Raw genomic sequence first — 17,414 nt, 5'->3', positions numbered from 1 at the left:
CGGTGGTGCCGCTCTGCCTTCGGTCACCGGGACACGGCGGCACTGCGTGCTCACGGAGCCGCCGTGCCCTTCCCGATACGGCGATGACGGGCGCTTCCCTCATGGCCGCCCGACCTCCTCATCATGGCGCCGCTGCCCCGCCGTGCCCCGCCCACATCCGGATTGGCCGCGCAGGCGCAGAGGGGCCAGGGCCGCCATTTCGTTCGGCGGGGCCGGGGCCGGGGCCGGGAGCGGCGGGAGGAGCCGCGGGTGAGCGGGGGAGGGCCGGGGGGGGATCGGCGGGGCCGGGCCGGGGCTCGCGGGGCTCGGGGGGCCGGCACTGCGGCCGCGGGACGCCTGTGTGGGGTGTGGTGGCTTGGGGTGGGCGCGTGGGGCCTGTGCGGAGCCTGGGACCGGCGGGGCTGGGGGCGCGCTGAGGCCTGCGCGGATCTGGGGGGGCCCGGGGCCCGCTGAGGGGTCCGCGGGGCCGGCTATGGAGTGACAGGAACCGGCGAGGCCGGGGGGGGCTGGAGCCCCCACATGGACCCCCTGGACCCTGCCACCCTGAGCCCTGGGCCGCCTGTGAGATCGCCCCCCTCCCCGACTCCTGGGTCACGTCAGGGACCCTTCCCCAGAACTGCCCGGGACCCCCAGCTTGGGTGTGCCCAGAACCTGCGGGTCTGGGGCTTTGTCACCCCACCACCATGGGGACCCCCACTCTGACCTCAAGGTCTCCTCTGAGAGCCACCCCCAGGACCCTCGTGGACCTCCACTGAGACCCCCGTCCTGTCCTTGACCCCTCCACCCTGACCTTTGAGTTAGGTGTGGGGTCCCTCCCCAGGACCCTCCTTGTGCCCCCACCCTGGGTGTGCCTGGAACTGGCAGGACAAGTGGCCTGGGACCCCCATGCTGACCTCCTGGATTTCTCTACCCCTCCTTGGACTCCTGTCTTTGGGTTGGCTGGAACCAGCAGGGCCAGGGGTCTGGGACTTCCACCCTGGCCCCTCTGGGACTGCCCTGAGGTCACTGCACTGAGCCCTGGACCCCTTCACCCTGACCCCTGGGTCACTTCAGGGACCCCTCCCCAGGACCCCCAACCTGAGGGTCGCCAGAGCTGGCAGGGCTGGGGGTCTGGGACCCCAACTATGACTCCTGCACCCCTCTGAGACCCCCATATTGATGCCCTGGACCCTTCCACCCCTCTCCCCAGGACCCACCATGAGGACCCTCAACATGGAGACTGTGACCCCTGGGCCTCCCCCATGGCCTCTGAGACCCCCACCATGACCCCATTGACCCCTCCCCCCGACTCCTGGGTCACCTCAGGGTCCCCTCCCCAGGACCCCCTTGGCGCTGCCCAGAACTGGCAGGATCAGGGGCCAGAGACCCTCGGTGTGACCCCTGTGTCTACCTGGGACCCCTCCCATGACCCTTGGGACCTCCCCACCCTTCCCTGGACCCCCTCTGTGACCCCTGGGACCCTCACTCTGATTCCTAGGAGCACTCGGGACCCCCACCCTGTGGGTGTCCAGACCCAGAAAGGGCTGGGGGTGCACTGGGACCTGTCGGGACGGGGGGGGGACCTTATTTGGGGTACAGAAGGACCTTTTGGAGCCTGTGGTGGCTTAGGGATGACCACGGACACAGTTCCATGGAATCCTGGAATGACTCGACTTGGAAATGACCTTAAATCCCGTCTTCCACTGGAAAGGGCTTGTTCCGAGCCCCGTCCAAGCTGGAACCCTTTCAGCGATGGGGCAGCCACAGCTTTTTCTGGGCAGTCCAGGGAAACACATCCAGGACTCCCTGCTCGGAGGGGCGGGCCGGTGCACCGGGAGCGCTGCGGGATGCCGCTCTGTCGGGATCGCTGCACCCGGAATTCCCAGCTCCGGCTCCAAGGAACCGGGAAGTCCCCGCGCCTCCGGCCGCTTCCTCCCGCTGGAATAATTCAGCGCTTCCTGCCCAGCCCCTCGGTTCCTGCCCAGCCCCTCGTGTGCCACCTCTCCCTTCCCGCCTTCCTTTTGCCTCTTCGGCCCAGGGGGAGCGCCAGGGGAGGCTGCGGGCCTGGCAGGACGGGCTTTTCCTGCTTTTCCTTCTGCTGCAGCGGAATTTCGGGACGGGGTGCCTTGCTCCTGATTAAAGGTTCCCTCTGCTGAGTGACCTGAGATGGGAGCAAGGGGCAGACTGAGCTGGGGGTGCTATGGGAAACTGGGAATGGGGGAAACTGAGGCCAAGGAAACCGTGGAGAGGAAAACGGAGGATGTGGAAGTTGCAGGTGGATAGGGAAGCTGAAGTTGTGGAAGCTGTGGGTGGATGGGGAAACTGAGGCTGTGGAGCTCATCCCCGAGGAATTAGAAACTCTGGAGTTGGGGGTTTTTTGTTGAAAACGCCTCGTCAGAGCCCGCGGGTGGTTAATAATTCACAGGGAGCGTCTGGATCCCGCGGGGCCGGAGCGTGTCTGTCTGTCTGCACGCAGGGATGCGCCGGCTCCGCGGGATGCTCCAAATGGAGCTGGCAGCTCGGCTCGGGAAGCATGCTGATAGGATTTTAAAAGCTCGAATGACCTTAAATCCTGCGATGGCTGTCGCTCAGGATAAATTATTTATGTAGCATCCTCAGCTCCTCGGGAGCGGGCAGGAATGTCAGGCTGTGGAGGACAGGGTTGGAATTTGGGAGGGGGTGACGAGGAACTGCGGGTTTGGTTGGGAAGAGAGGGAAGATAAAGGCGCGGGGGCGGGTGTTGGAGAGGTCCAGCCTTGGAAGTCGTTCCCAAACCGGTGCGGCCGCATTTCTGCACCGACATCAGAGGGTGGAAATTCCTCTTGATCTGCAGTTCAAAGCCTCCCTGAGGATGAGGCGCTGCAGCTCGGGCTTGCAAATGTGAAATACAAATCCGCCCGGAGCCCAAATCCCTCTGAAAAGCGAGGAAATAGGCGGCTGAAGGTCACTGCTGCTGCCTGTCCTGCTCCAGCAGCAATCCCCCCGGGATGAGAGGGATGGGGGCTGCTGCTGGGGAGGGCGTTTCAATTCCCTCCACAGCAAACAGAGACTTGAAAAATGCCTGGAAAACGTGGCATGTCTCCCAGGCTGGGCTGGATCTGCCCAATCCTGCTGCTTTTAGAGGACAAGGGGCAGCTGAATGTCAAGTTCTTGGGATTTAGTAATGTTTTGATCCCGGGGCTGGCAGGGAAGTGCTGATCCAAGTCGCTGCCGAGGCGTCTGTGGCAGCGGTGGGCTCCAGCCTGTGGAACGGCAGCTCTGAAGCAGCTTTCCACAGAGTGACCTCAATCTGCTGATCTCTCCCTCCTCCCAAGGGACAGCTTTTCACACCTTGTTTTCCTCCTGCTTTGCTCAGAGCTTTCCTGAGGTTTGGTTTGGATTGGAAAAGCAAAGGCACTGTGTAAACCTGCCCCTCCTGCCTCAGCCCAGCTTTTATCCACTGGCGTCTCTGGATTCAGCTCTTCCCAGCCACTTTCCCTGTGAGCACAGGGAGCAGCCTCCACAGCTTATGGAGCCCTCAGAGGTTCCTTCCTTGGTGGAAGGGTCCTGGTAGGGAAGAACAAAGGAGAAGGAGCGCAGAGAAGTCGGAGTGTTGTTCACAGGGATAGCTTCTGCCAGGCAGGAAGGGGTGCTGGGAGGAGAACTCCCCCCTTTTTTCTCTTCCTGGAGGATTTAGCTCCTGTCTCCCTAATCTGTATCAGCTGGGTCTGTCTTCTTGCACATGAAAGATCCAGGCTGTATTTCAAAGGCACCGTTCCCACCCGGAGCTCTCAGCTTTTCCCAGCCGTGTGCTGAGTTCGGGGCCTCTCGATTTTGGTTTTTCAATGTGACCTTTGCTGTTAATCCCCAGCCCGAACGGGGCCGTGCACCGAAATGGAATGACCTGTTTCTTGGGAATTCAGCTCCAGTTTATCCTCAAGCTGCTTTAGCTTAAACTCTTCTCTCCTTTCCTCTCGCTCTTCTAGGTCAGAGCCTGGATCCGAGCTCAGGTTTTGCTGTAAGGGCACCTTAGAGGGGAGATAGTGACTCGTGATCTGTTTGTAGAAATACCCCCGTTGTCCTGCAGGTCCCTGTGGATTGTCCCTGTGGATTGTCCCTGTGGACTGTCTGGAGCCTGTCACAGGGTGTCAGCAGGTCACACTGAGAGACCCCAGCAGTGCTGGCCTGGCACGGGTGGCACTGGATGGGTTGTGCCAGCTGACAAATCCCTGTTTGTCTGTCTGTGAGATGCGTGGCTGTCACAGGGGCCACCAAGGGAAGTGTCACCCTGGGAGTAACCAGCTGGCGCAGCAGCAGAGCGGGGACACAACGCGTGACGTTCCCGTGGGTCGGAAGGTGGTGGCCCTGGCATCCCTCCTGTGCTGGCTCAGGGCTGTGACACACGAGCCCGAGTCAGGAGTCTCATTACCTGGCGTGTTCCTCAGCTGGATCCCTGCTAATTCCCTCCGGCAGCTGATCCGGCACGGCTGGGGCTCTGCCCGGAGCCACTCGTGCCACCCTGGCCCTGTGATCCCACCGCGGCTGGGAAGGAGCGCAGGGAAAAGTGTTCCTGTTCCAACACATCCCAGACGAGCACGTTCAGAGCCGCCTGTGATCCTGCTCCAGTGGGAAAGGCTGAGGCTGGATGGGTTTGCGGGGTGTTGTTCCCAGCTGGAGTGTCCGCAGGGATCGATGGCTGTTGGCTCCTGGGGGGGAGGCCTCGAGTCGGGCTGGGGAGAAGGAGCAGCACGTTTGTTACAGAAGGGCACTGGGGAGCTGGGAGTGTCAGGGACATGGAAAATGCCATAAGACAGAGGGAGGAATGTCTTCCTGATGAAGCTGTAGCTGAGGACTTCTCACAGGGCAGAAGAGCTGATTTTAATCAAAAGGCAGTTTAGGTATTTATTTGTTTCCCTGAACCCCAGAGCCAGTGGTTTGCCCGAGGGCAGGGGAGCTGCTGCTGTGGCAGCCATGCTGTTGCTCCCTGCTTCTCACACCCCGGGAATGTCTGACAGAGGATGGACCTGTGTCCTGTGGGATTAGGAAGTTGTAGTTTATCTAGCAGGAGGTGAGTGGGAGAAGGGATCTGGTTGTTAATACCTGCTACAAACCTGAGTCATAAAGGAACTTTCCCTGCGGTGGGGGCTGTTCCCGTGCCCTCTGTCACCTGCCCTGGGGGTCAGGGCTCGGAAATCGGAAGTTTCAGGTGTGAAACTGCCCCGTCCTTTCCTCCTGTTGGTGTGGTTCCCGTTAGTGACTGTGGAAGAGGTTTTCCTGTGGGAAGGACATCTGTGGCCCGGAGAGGGACATTTGTCCCCTGCCTCAGGGTCTGCCCTGAGCTCCTGGGACTCTCCATGTGGTGAGCAAGGCCTCCAGTCATCACATTCCTATTCCCTGAGCCGGTGCTATGGGAGGCCCTACCTGAGCACTGCTGTCAGTGGCACGAGGGCCTGTGACTTCCCAGTGATTCAGGCTCCCCTTCCTGTCCCCAGTCCCTGTGTGTTCCATCTCCAGTGCCGACCGGAGCTGCCGGGCCCCGTGGAGCCCCGGGAGCTGTTCCAGGTGAGCCGTGGTGCCAGACAGGTTTATTCTGGGCTTCTGAGGAGCTGGAGCATCGCCAGATGTGTGCTGGGAAAGCTGGTTTCGCTGACTGCTTGGACAGCTTTGAGGGGGCTTTGGAGTTACGGGGCACAGAGAGCCTTCAGTGCTGGGGGGTTGTTGATGTAGGAGACAAGAGGTCGGGAAATTCAGGGATGGGAAGGAGCCACAGGACAGTCCTGTGCTGCTTCGTGCTGCTCTGGCTGCTGTGGAGCCGGAGCCTTCTGGCAGATTTGCCCTGGCCATGGCTGGAGAGGGCACGGGGCCACGTGCCAGTGCTGGCGGGCTACTGTCACACTCCCCGGTGAGCAGCCCCCGGCTGCAGCTGGAGGAGCTGGATGGATGGTGCAGGAGCAGCTTGGCCAGGTTTTGTCTGCCGGGCGAGGTGGTTGTGTGAGACGTGTCCTGGGTTTTGTCTGCAGGCGCTGTGGGAGCCCTGGGGATTTGGGGTGGGGACGTGCTGGCTCCCACCTCCGGGACCTGCTGCTCCAGGGTGTGGGGACTGCCTGGGAGAGCAGCTCCAGCTGCTGCTCTGCACGGGCACAGGGCACCAGCACAATTCCCCGGGGCCGTGTTTCACCTCCAGCTTTCCCCACGTTCCCTGACCGCTTCCTCCCTTCCCGCAGGCATGAGTGCCCAGGCCTGCCCCCAGCACTGAGACCCCGGAGCCGCCAGGATGCCGATCCCTCCTCCCCCGCCGCCGCCCCCCGGCCCCCCGCCGCCCCCCACCCTCAGTCAGGTAGGGGTCACCTCGCTGGGCTGGGAGCTGGCCTGTCCCCACGTGGGGCCGTTTGCCCCTGGAGAAGGCTGGCTGTGGCACGGGTGGGGTGCTCTGGGGGCTGGGAATGCGGAGCTGGGCTGTTCCTGTGCCGGGGGGTCCTGGGGAGGTGCTGAGCTGCTGCTCCTCTCCAGGCGAACACGGAACCGCCGAAGCTGAGCCGAGAGGAGCAGCGGGGCCGCGGGGCCCTCCTGCAGGACATCTGTAAAGGGACCAAGCTCAGGAAAGTGACCCAAATCAATGACCGGAGTGCACCCATCCTGGAAAGTGAGTCCCCCAGAGGCTCCCGGCCCCACGCTGGACACCGCTGTGCCCTTCAGGGCGCTTGCCCATCTGGTTCCCAGCAGCTCCTCATTGGAGGAGCGGATAATTCCAGGCTTAACCTCTTTGCCTCCCTCCTTTCAGAGCCCAAGGGCAGCGGCGGCAGCAGCTACGGCTCCGGCTCAGCTGCCATCCAGCCCAAGGGCGGCCTCTTCCAAGGCGGCGTTCCCAAGCTCAGACCTGTGGGAGCCAAGGACTGCTCAGGTAATGGCCACTTGCCCGTGGTCTGCGTGGGGGTCCCTGGGGAGGGCCCTGAGCAGGAAGGGGTTGAGGATCTCAGTGTGTGTCCCTGGGGATTTCAGCTGCTAAAAGGCAGGACCCCAAATCACATCCCATGCATGGCACAGGCCAGCCGTGCCCTCCCTGAGCCTCAGCCCCACACACAGACTTCTTGGAGGGCGCAGGAGTTTCGTGTATTGCTGAACTCTGTGTGTTCTCTGTGGTGGCCACGGAGTAGAGTGGTGAGAGAGGAGCCGTGTGTGGCTGTGCTCAGTGCCAGCTCCCTGCGTGTGCCAAACAGCCGTCCCTGGCTGTCCCTGTGGCCTGGCCCTCCTTGGCCGTGGCTCTGTGCAGGGACAGGGCACCGCTCCGGTGCTGTCCCCAACCCCTCACTGTGCTCTCCTTCCCCGCAGACAGCTCCGCTAAACAAACACTACAAGTCCCTGGCTCCCGAGCAGCTGCTCCCAGGCCCCCGGTGCCGGCCGGCAACAGCCGCCCTCAGGACGATGCTGACAGCAGCCGGGGCTCCCCGCCGGAACTGCCGCGCACGCAGAGGCCCTCCCTGCCTGACCTGTCCCGGCCCGGCACCGCCGGTGGCACCGGCATGAAGCACAGCTCCTCGGCCCCGCCGCCCCCTCCGCCGGGACGCCGCGCCGCCGCCCCCCCGGCCCCACCTCCAGCGCACGCCAAGGCCTCGCCCTACAACCGGGAGAAGCCGCTGCCGCCCACCCCGGGACAGCGCCTGCCCGGCGGCAGCAGGGACGGACCCCCCGCCCCTCCGCCCATCAAACCCCCTCCTTCCCCTGTCAGCCTCCGCTCGGGCGCTCAGGGCCAGTCTCTGGCCCCCCCACCTCCCCCTTACCGGCAGCCCCCCGGTGTCCCCAACGGCCCCTCCAGCCCCGGCAGCGAGTCGGCCCCGGAGCTGCCGCAGAGACACAACTCCTTGCACAGGAAGGCGCCGGGCCCTTTGCGGGGTCTGGCACCGCCGCCGCCCGCTGCTGCCTCCCCGTCCCTGCAGAGCAGCCGCCCCCCGCCGCCGGCCAGAGACCCCCCGAGCCGTGGAGCAGGTAAGAGCCGCTCGCTCCACGGTGCCTGGGGGCAGCTGCGGTGGTCAGGGTGGGAGGGGACGGGCAGCAGGTGGCTTCGGGGCACAGCGAGTCTTCTGTGCGGTGTAGGGGATGAGCTGGGGCAGGAGTTGCAGTGCCGTGTTTAACACATGTCCTTGGTCATGTCCCGTGATAATCCAGCTCCCTCCGAGCCTGGTGCTGGCCATGGGTTGTGGCTGGGCAACTCCTGCCTGTGCTCTCCTGGGGTGGGAGATGAGAATGTGGGAGAGCGTAGCTCCCCTGAGCTTCCTGAATGTCACTGGGAGGGTGCAAAAAGCTATGGCAGAGCAGGGAGAAGCCTTTCCCTGGGTGTGCAGCCCTCAGGAGCGTGTCCCCGTGGCTGGGACTGCTGTTGGCTGTGCCCCGGTGCCCCCCCGTGCACTCCTGGGCTCCCCGGCCAGACCGCAGCTCCTGCCTGGGCCCCTGCCAAGCCGCTCCGTCCTTCTGGCCCTGCCAGAATCCCTCCTCAGAGCTGCAGCTGGGGATCTGCGCTGTCAGCCCGAGTGTAATTAGGCTAATGAGGAGCCCGAACTGCCACGGAGCCTCTGCGGGAGGCTGGGCAGGAGTGAGAGGTGGGTCAGAGGGGCCGCAGGTCCTGTCACTGCCTCGGTGACAGTGTGGATGTGGCTTCCAGTCCTGGCAGGCAGCATCTTGGCTCCATGTGGAGCTGCTGCCCTCGGACTCAGGGACGTGCTGGATCGTAGCTGCTCCTGGGATCCCCTCGGGTGCAGACGGACCTGTGCTCGCCGTGGGCTTGGAGCACGTGGGGCTGGAGCAGCCCCTGGGGTGCGCGGTGAGCTGTGGGGCATCAGGGCTGGCTGGTCCCTGCACTGCAGCTGGTGGAGGGATGAGGAATGCAGATGTCAGGAGCGAGCAGGAAATCTCCGGGCACGCGTAGGAGCATCCCTGGGCCGCGGTCTGGCGCGGCAGCTGGCCCGGAACGCTCCGGGGGATGTCCCTGGCTTTGCCCCGGGAATGCCGCGCGCGCTGACCCCGCTGTCCCTGCAGCTCCGCCGCCGCCCCCGCCGATGCTGCGGAACGGAGGGCGCGACGCCCCCCCGCCCCCGCCCCCCTACAGACTGCACGGCCCCGCCGAGCCCCCCAGCCGGGGGAAGCCCCCGCCGCCACCCACCCGGACCCCGGCCGGGCCCCCGCCGCCACCGCCGCCCGTGCGGAACGGGCACCGGGACTCCATCTCCACCGTCAGAGCATTCCTGGGTGAGTGGGACCCCCGCACGGATCCCCCTCGGAGCCGAGCCCCGTGGCTTTGGCCAGGCTCCCCCAGAGCCCCCCTCCCTCACCTGCCCCTTTTGCCGTTTCTTCACAGATGACTTTGAATCCAAATACTCCTTTCATCCCGTTGAAGACTTCCCAGCCCCAGAGGAATATAAATACTTCCAGAGAATCTACCCCAGCAAAACAAACAGAGGTGAGGAGGAGGAGGTGTCCCAAATTCCCTCTCCCCTCCTGTGCCCTCGGGGCTGGCACTGTCCTCTTTGTCCCTGCACAGGGTGGGTGATGCAGTGGCCGTGCCCTGGGCTCTGCTGGTGTTCTGGGGGTGCTGAGCCCCGTTCCCTGGGGTCCCAAGCCCTGGAGGCAGCTCTCTGTGCCGTGGGGCAGGGCAGAAATTTGGGCTGTGCGGATGCCCTATCCCACCTGCTCCTGGTTTGCCTGCTGGGAAATGCTGCAGAGCTCATTCCAGCCTTTGCTGAGCACCTTTGGCACCAGAGGGGATCTCGAAGGACCCCGCGGCCAGAGCAGGGCTGGGGGGGATGCAGACCCTCCGTGTATCCCAGGATAAGCCCCGAGCACGGGCGCTCGGGCCCGGCAGAGCTCAAAGTGCCCTTGGTGCTGCACGTCAGCGCTGCGGATCCCGGCGGAGACTCCGGGGAGAATGGGATGCTCGTTTATTTTTAGAGCCATGAATGTTTAATGCGGGTTTGAAAAGCCCCGAGCTCGGTGCGGCTGCAGCGGCTGCTGCCAGGCGCAAATCCCAGGCTCCAGATCTCCGCGGGGAGGTCGGGGGGGGGCCGGCAGCTGGCGCGGGGGTGTGGAGGAGGGAAAGCAGACGTGCTGGATCCGGCTCTGCGGAGCTCCCGCTTCCAACAGGCTTCCTTGTCTTCCAGCTACGCGTGGGGCTCCCCCTCTGCCCCCCATCCCCAGGTGAAAGCGGGCTGTGCGGGTGGATTGTTCCAGAGCAGAGACATGGACCTCCTTCCCCTTCCTCAGCCGGACCCCCCCAGCCCCCAGCGCCCCGGATCCTGCATGACACACTCCCAGCCTCTCCGGTTTTCCCAGGACACCAGATCCCCCCAGTCCAGCGTGCTCCGCCAGCCCCGCCTCATCTATGCACCCCCCAGGAGTCGGTGACCTCGTGGCAAGCCTGGATGGGTCCATCCCTCGTTCCTCCTCGTGGATCCTGGGTCGGGGTCTGCCTGGGAGCCGGGCACGGGACTTGAGGCCGAGCCGTGTGCTGGCTGTTGGGACCAGGGGGGCTCGTGGAGGGGGGCTGGGGTCAGGCAGGGAATGGACATGCCGTGAGACCCCCAGAGCGGGGGGAAGCAGGGACAGGCCGGCAGAGCCTCGTTATCCTGGTGGAGCCTTGTTATCCCAGCACAGCCCATTGCTTTTTTGCACAGGAGCCGGTGGAGGCGGGGGGGAACATGAGTGGGACCATGCAGGGACACCCCAACAGCTGGTGGGGACCCCCTTTCTCTGACCCCGCAGGGGGACCCCCCTCAAAACCACTGCTCCCCTGGCACTTCCCCCTGGGATTCCCCTGGCTCTCACTGCTGACTCCCCCCCAAACTTGAGCATTTTAACAAGAAAACACTAATTACAAGTGAGGGGGGCCGTTTGTGCTGGGTCTGACGCATCGGGGGGCACGTGGGGGGCCCTGGGGGCCGGTGATGTTTTGCCTTACACTCCCTGTCCGACGGGTGGTCCCGGCCCCGCGGCGGGGTCACACTAACGTAGTTACTGATCTCTCTGTACCACAGCAGGAAGGGCACGGGGTGCAGGGGGGACACCCCTGCAGACGGGTTTGGGGCTCATTCAGGGGATTTTTTTTTTTTTTCTATGATGATGGACCTTCCCCTGTTGAGGCTGGAGCGAGGTGGGTGAGGGGTGAGTGGGGGGTTTCTCTGGAGAATGAGCCCCCCCAGCGCTGCCCTTTGGGTTTAATAAAGGTTCAACACGGTTCTGCCCCTCCTGGAGCGAGGGGCCCTTTTAAAAGGGAACAGAGGAATTTGGAGGAGCTGGAAATTACATTTAAATAAAAGTAATAAAGTGATTAATGATGTCAAGGACACTGTCTAAGGGGGAGTTTCCCAGGAACCCCTTTTCTTTCTTGGAAGTGATGCCCCGAGGACTGGGAGCAGGGCACTTTGGCAGGCAGGGTGGGGGGTACTGGGAGCGCAGGATGGGGGTTACTGGTGGCACTGGGACAGGGGGAAGGGGTATTGTGGGTACTGGGAGCAGGGGGAGGAGGGATTGGCGCGTGTGGGCACTGGCAGCATGGGGGAAGCGCCGTGGGGAACACTGGGAGCGTGGAGAAACAAGACTGGGCGGCAGTAGAAAAGCAGTATAGGAGGAACTGGGGTCACTGGAAGTACGGGGAAGGCTGGGCTGGGGGGTGCGGGCCGTGGGAGCGCTGGGGGCACCGGGAGCGCGGAGTACCCGCAGGCGGACCACAGCTCCCAGCGTGCCCCGCACGCCGCGCCCGGCGCCTTCCGCCCTGCCTCGGGCGCGCTCGCTGATTGGTTGCTCTGTTGCGGCCTTTCCTCCGGCAGCGCCGATTGGCGGCGGCGGCAGCGGCGCAGCCAATGGGGAGGAAGGGGCGGGGCCAGCTCGGCCTGGTGGCGGGAAGTGCGGAGCCGGGGCTGATTTGGCGCGAGAAGGTGGGTGGCGGCAGCGGCGCGGACCCGGAGGGGACCCGAGGGGCTTGGGGGGCCATGGGGGGCTTGGGAGGCCATGGGGGGACCCGAGGGGGCTTGGGGGGCCATGGGGGCCAGAGATGGGGGGCAGCGCAGGGGATACTGGGACTCGGAGGGCAGGGTGGCCGGGACCCGCGGGGCTGGCGGTTTCTCTCACCCGGCCGCGGTCCCGCCCTCTGACCGCTGTTCTCCTGCAGCCGCAGCCCCGCCATGGCCAGCAGCAGCCCGCAGAGCCAGCCCACCATCGGCTTCCCCCGCACACGGAGCGCCCGACGCCTCGCTGCCCCCTCGGCCAAGAGCGACCCCGGCGCCCCTGCTCTGCGCCCCTCGCCGCGTTCCAAAGCCTCGGGCTCCGCCGGCTCCGGCCAGGCCACCCCGGACACACGCTCAGGCCGGGCCACAGCGCAGCCTCTGAGCCCCAAAGTGCAGCCCCTGAGCCCCCGCAAACGCCTGGGTGAGTCTCTCCACCGGGACCCCCCGGGAATGGCGGGGGGCGCACCCCCCTTCTCATCCCGGGGGGGCTGGGGCAGACAGATGGACCCAGCCCCGCCCGGCTCTGCTCCGGCTGCACGGGCGCTTTACCCCCATTTCGGGAGGAAGAGCTTCTCCCGCGGGGTTTTTGGGGAGGGGTGAAGCACAAACTTCCCCAGGGAGAGCGGCCCTGTGTCACCATCACCTTGTTGTCCCCGCAGGTGATGACAACCTGTGCAATGTCCCCCATTCCTTACCTTGCTCCCCGGCCAAACGCAGCAAGGAGAACCGGGGCCGTCGCCTGCTCTTTGGGGACCCCTCTGCCTCCCCCGAGCAGCCCAAGGGCTCGGGGCCATCCCCACGGCACGGGGGGCCAGAGACCCCCCGGAGCTCGGGGCCATCCCCACGGAGCGGGGGGCCAGAGACCCCTCGGAGCTCGGGGCCATCCCCACGGAGCGGGGGGCCAGAGACCCCTCGGAGCTCGGGGCTCAGCGGGCAGCACCCACGCACCCGGCTCTTCAGGCAGGAAGGTGGGTGTGGGGTTACGGATGGGATTGTGAGGGTGGGCAGGGCTGGGTGTGGGGTTATGGATGGGATTGTGAGGGTGAGCAGGGCTGGGTGTGGGGGGTTATGGATGGGATTGTGAGGGTGAGCAGGGCTGGGTGTGGGGTTACGGATGGGATGGGGGTGCAGGGATGGGATAGGGATTGGGAATATGGGTAGGAATGGTGATAGGGTCGAGTTGAGGGTGGAGCAAAGGATGGGGATATGAGGATAGGGGTGTGTGTATGGAGCTAGGGATAGATATGAAGGCAGGGATGGGGATGGGGACATGGATGGGGATGATGATCACTTGGGAGGGGGTCCCAGCAGTGCCACCTCCCTCCCTGAGTCCCCTTGCTCCCCTGCAGGAACCTGTTACCAGCAGGCCAAGCAGGTGCTGCACGCGGCCGTGCCGGAGCGGCTGCAGGGCCGGGAGCGGGAGACGGGGATGCTCAGGCAGTTCCTGCTGGAACACGTCCTGGGGCGCCGGCCCGGCAGCCTCTACGTGTCCGGAGCCCCTGGGACCGGGAAAACAGCCTGTCTGAGCCGTGTTCTGCTCGACTGCAAGGTGTGTGCCGCGGCCGGGCTGGGGGGCTGCTGGGGGGCAGTGGGATGGGGCCGGTGTAACGTTCCCATTCCCGGCAGGACAAGCTGGCCGGGAGCAGGACTGTGGTGCTGAACTGCATGGCACTGGGCAGCCCCCACAGCGTCTTCCCTGCCCTGGCACAGCAGCTGGGGCTGCCCGTGGCCACTGGCCGGGAGCGTGTCCGGAGCCTGGAGAAGCATCTGACGGCCCAGGGGCCCATGGTGTGAGTTCCCTGTCTCTGGTGGGTGGAGTGGGCTTCCCCTGGATTCCAGGAGAGGCAGGTTGGCAGCAGCTCTGCTCTCCCTGCTTGGAGTGCTGTGAGGGGACAGAGCAGGGGCTGATCTGAGCTCTCCCACAGCCTCCTGGTGCTGGATGAGCTGGACCAGCTGGAGAGCAAGGGCCAGGACGTGCTCTACACCCTCTTTGAGTGGCCTCAGCTGCCCGGCTCCAGGCTCGTCCTCGTGGGTGAGTGTGCAGGGTGTAGGAGGGTGCACTGCTGCCCTGGCCACCCTCCCTCTTTAGTGGGAGTGATGGAGACTTCCCTTTGCAGCCCACTCCTGCTCTCTCCTTGGAGAACAGCCCTCATCCTCCTCTTCCTCTTGCCCTGCAGGCTTGGCCAATGCCCTGGACCTGACAGACCGGAGCCTGGCCAGGCTGGGAGCCCACCTGGCTGGCAAGCCCAGGCTGCTGCACTTCCCCCCCTACACCAAGGAGCAGCTCACCCTCATCCTGCAGGAGCGGCTGGGGCAGGTGGGGACACGGGGACGACAGAGTGGGGGGACACGGGTGGCCTCACAGGTGGCAGCACTGACAGCCCTGGTGCCCCACAGGTGGCAGGTGACCCCGTGCTGGACTCTGCTGCGCTCCAGTTCTGTGCCCGCAAGGTCTCTGCGGTCTCCGGTGATGCTCGCAAGGCCCTGGATGTCTGTAGGTCAGTGTGCGCCCCAAAACCCGGTGGTGCCAGGGCCACCTTGGTCCCTGTGAGTCTCCGTGGCCTCCCTGCTCCAGGGGTGCCCGTGCCAGGGGTGCCTGGCGCTCAGGGCTGTCCCTCCCCAGGCGCGCCGTGGAGGTGGTGGAGCTGGAGGTGCGAGGCCAGACCCTGCTCAAGCCGCTGCCCAGGGGTGAGTCGCTGCTGCCAGAGCCAAAACCCTGCGGGGGCTCCTCAGCAGGAAGCTGGGCTCCCTTTGTGGGGCGCCTCTCTCCCCGTTCTCACCTCCCCGGGATGCTCTCTCTGTCCCACAGGTGACTCCCCGGTGTCCCCTGTCCCCAAGCGCGTGGGGCTCCTGCACATCTCCCGGGTGCTCTCCGAGGTGTTTGGGGACAGGCTGGCAGGGGGGTCCCGGGGGGCCCAGGACACCTTCCCTCTGCAGCAGAAGATGCTGCTCTGCTCCCTGCTCCTGCTGGCCCGGCACTCCCACGCCCGTGAGGTGACCCTGGGGAAGGTGAGTGGCGGTGGCACCCTCTCAGGGCTGCACCTGGCACTGGGTGGGTGTCCCTGGGGTGTCCCTTGGGGGCTTGGCTGTGGTGTAACCCCCCCCCCCCCGTGGCCTCCCCAGCTCCACGACACCTACAGCCAGGTGTGCCGGCGGCACAAGCTCCCCGCCGTCGACCAGGCCGAGTGTCTGTCCCTTGTCACCCTCCTGGAGTCCCGGGGTGTCCTCGAGCTCAAGAAGGCCAAGGAAGCCCGGCTGGCCAAGGTACCGTGGGGTGCTGGGGCAGGGTCTGGTGACAGCTCTGGGACACGATCCAGTGGTGGAACTGGGGCAGGATCTGGGAGCTCGGTGCTGAGCACCCCTCTTCTCCCTGGCAGGGTGTGGTGACAGCACTGGGACACAATCCAGGGGTGGGAGTGTGGGGCAGGATCTGGCAGCTCGGTGCTGAGCACCCCTGTTCTCCCTCCCAGGTTTCCCTGATGCTGGAGGAGGCAGCGCTGGAGCACAGGCTGCAGGACACGGCGCTGGTGGGCAGCATCCTCACCCAGGGGCTGCACTAACCCCCCCAGAAACCCCCTCCCCATGGCCCCGAGGGGGTTTTGCTGCTGTAGCAAGAGCAGACAAGTGCTTCTCAAGGTTTTGGACATTTGTCAAGTTCTGCCCTGGGGCTGTCTCAGTCTGGGGTCTTTTTATTAATATTTTAATGTAATAATATTATTAATGTTATTAATTTCTGCGTGATGAGAGCTTAGGTGGGAGGCTGGGACACCCCCCAGCCCCTCTGTGGCCCCCCCAGCCCTTTTGCAGGGAGTGGGGTGCTCCTGGTCCCCCTTGCCACCCTGGTGTGTAGTCCTGAGGTCTGGTGTTGCTTCTGCCACAAATCCTGGACCATATTTGCTCCCTCCCAACTCTTTCACAGCCTTCTGGGGCTCTCTGGAACCTTCTTGACCACTCTGGCTGCAGGGAGAATCTTCCCATGCCAGCCCTGCTCTGGGTCCCTGTGCTGGCAGTGGCACAGGAGGGGCAGGGACCCCTGCAGGGGAGAGGACAGGGGGCATCCTTTTATCTCTTGCCGTGAAATAAAGTCATTTTGGTTCAGCTTTGCCTCCTGTTTCACCCCTGTTCCCCCAGTCCCTGCCTGCCCCACGGCTGTGGGGACCCAGCCCTGTCCTCCCCAGCCCCTCTCGTGTGCTGCAGCCCCAGCCTCAGCTCCTGGCCCCAGCTCCTCCGTTTCTGTTAAATAATGGACGCTTTGACCTAATTTTGCAGCTTCCTCATCATGCGGGGGGGGGCGTTGGGGGCTCCAAATGGGGGTGGGGGGAGTGGGAGGGGATGAGGCTCTGCTTGCTCCCCACATCCCTCCATCCCACCCTACCTCTGCCATCCCACCCTGTCCCCCAGGACCCCGCAGCAGCTCCTGGCCGGGAATGGGGTGCTGCTGGTGGGGGAGGACGTGGTACTGGAGTCCCCGGTGTGCCTCAGTTTCCCTGTGGCCCCAGGGGGTGACCCCGCTATGTCCCAGCTCCAGCTCCACCCCGGCTCTGCCCCTCTGCTCTGTGGCATCCCCGCGGCTCGCAGGACACGGGGACATTTCCACCGGGGACATTTCCACCGGCTGCCGGGGACAAGGACACAGAGGGGAGCCCCGCTGGGGCCGCGGGGTGCAGGGCCAGGGGACACCTTGGGGACGCGTGGGTCGCTGCTGGCCGCGGGGAGCGGCGGGGAAAGCGAGGCAGGGGGGGCACGGGGGGACCTGGGAGCCCCGGGCGGGCTGAGCCCAGGCTGCCGCCGCTATTTATAGCCGGCCCCGCCGTGCGTCGGACGTGTGCGGCGGCACGGGCGGGCGCCGGGGTCAGCCCGGGCTGTGCCCGCTGCGGGCTCTGTCCCGGTGCCCTCGCCATGCCAGGAGCCCGTCCTTGTCCCTCCCCGCACCGTGGGGCTCGGCGGGCGCCGTGACCCAGCCGCCTGTCACCGGGCTCTGGGGATGAGCGGGTACCGGCATCGTCCGGCCCGTGGGCTACCGGGGGGTCGCCACGGGTGACAGCGGCCGCGTCCTGCCTTGTGCCGGCCCCGGGAGTGCCGCCGCCCCCGGCACACGGTGACACGGCACACGGTGGCGGTGTCAGGAAGGAAGCGCCTGGCAGCGTGCGGGTCCGCGGCGGCGATGCTGGCAGGCATCCTCCTGCCTCTGTCCCCGCGTTCCTCCACCGCCGTGTCCCCCCGTGTCCCCCCGTGGTGATGGGTGAGGTGACGGCGGCACAGGGACACCCCCACATGTGGGGCTGGGCAGCCGGGGGGTTGCCAGCGCCGGCAGTGTCCCCGCGGTGTCCCGGCTGCGTGCTGGCGATGGGGACAGCGGGGGCAGCGCAGGGGACAGGCCATCCCTGGCCGTGGCAGTGCCAGCCCCAGCCGCGCTCTGCCGCAGTGGATGAAAAATCGATGGCGCAGCTGGATCCGGGCGCGTGG

General features: G+C 65.3%; 3 protein-coding genes across 5 annotated transcripts; all 3 read left to right on the top strand.

Annotated features, from left to right (window-relative positions):
* Positions 1-183: 183 nt before the first annotated feature.
* WIPF2 (WAS/WASL interacting protein family member 2) lies at positions 184-11,288 on the top strand. Of its 3 annotated transcripts, none has more exons than XM_038163124.1 (9): positions 184-249; positions 5,451-5,520; positions 6,183-6,295; positions 6,469-6,601; positions 6,740-6,859; positions 7,288-7,941; positions 8,989-9,198; positions 9,308-9,409; positions 10,107-11,288. In XM_038163124.1, exons 3-9 carry the CDS (start codon positions 6,233-6,235, stop codon positions 10,145-10,147), a joined length of 1,323 nt encoding a protein of 440 aa, XP_038019052.1. In that variant the 5' UTR covers positions 184-249; positions 5,451-5,520; positions 6,183-6,232; the 3' UTR covers positions 10,148-11,288. The 3 variants fall into 3 exon arrangements, with proteins under 3 accessions (XP_038019052.1, XP_038019051.1, XP_038019049.1); XM_038163121.1 differs by lacking the exon at positions 184-249 and adding an exon at positions 5,182-5,317; XM_038163123.1 differs by lacking the exon at positions 5,451-5,520 and having other exon boundaries at positions 185-249.
* On the top strand, positions 1,224-6,188 carry LOC119712038. The gene is made up of 3 exons (XM_038162844.1): positions 1,224-2,121; positions 5,213-5,520; positions 6,183-6,188. Exons 1-3 carry the CDS (start codon positions 1,242-1,244, stop codon positions 6,186-6,188), a joined length of 1,194 nt encoding a protein of 397 aa, XP_038018772.1. The 5' UTR covers positions 1,224-1,241.
* A 218-nt stretch (positions 11,289-11,506) lies between the features above and the next one.
* On the top strand, positions 11,507-16,699 carry CDC6 (cell division cycle 6). The gene is made up of 12 exons (XM_038162966.1): positions 11,507-11,879; positions 12,113-12,369; positions 12,608-12,916; positions 13,298-13,497; positions 13,575-13,738; positions 13,874-13,980; positions 14,126-14,265; positions 14,346-14,446; positions 14,572-14,636; positions 14,758-14,957; positions 15,072-15,212; positions 15,419-16,699. The coding sequence occupies exons 2-12, from the start codon at positions 12,126-12,128 to the stop codon at positions 15,506-15,508; spliced, it is 1,761 nt and encodes a 586-aa protein (XP_038018894.1). The 5' UTR covers positions 11,507-11,879; positions 12,113-12,125; the 3' UTR covers positions 15,509-16,699.
* Positions 16,700-17,414: the final 715 nt, after the last annotated feature.

The sequence above is a fragment of the Motacilla alba genome, chromosome 27 (genome assembly GCF_015832195.1).
Source record: "Motacilla alba alba isolate MOTALB_02 chromosome 27, Motacilla_alba_V1.0_pri, whole genome shotgun sequence".
NCBI lineage: Eukaryota > Metazoa > Chordata > Aves > Passeriformes > Motacillidae > Motacilla > Motacilla alba.
This window is presented reverse-complemented; position numbering and strand designations above follow the sequence as displayed.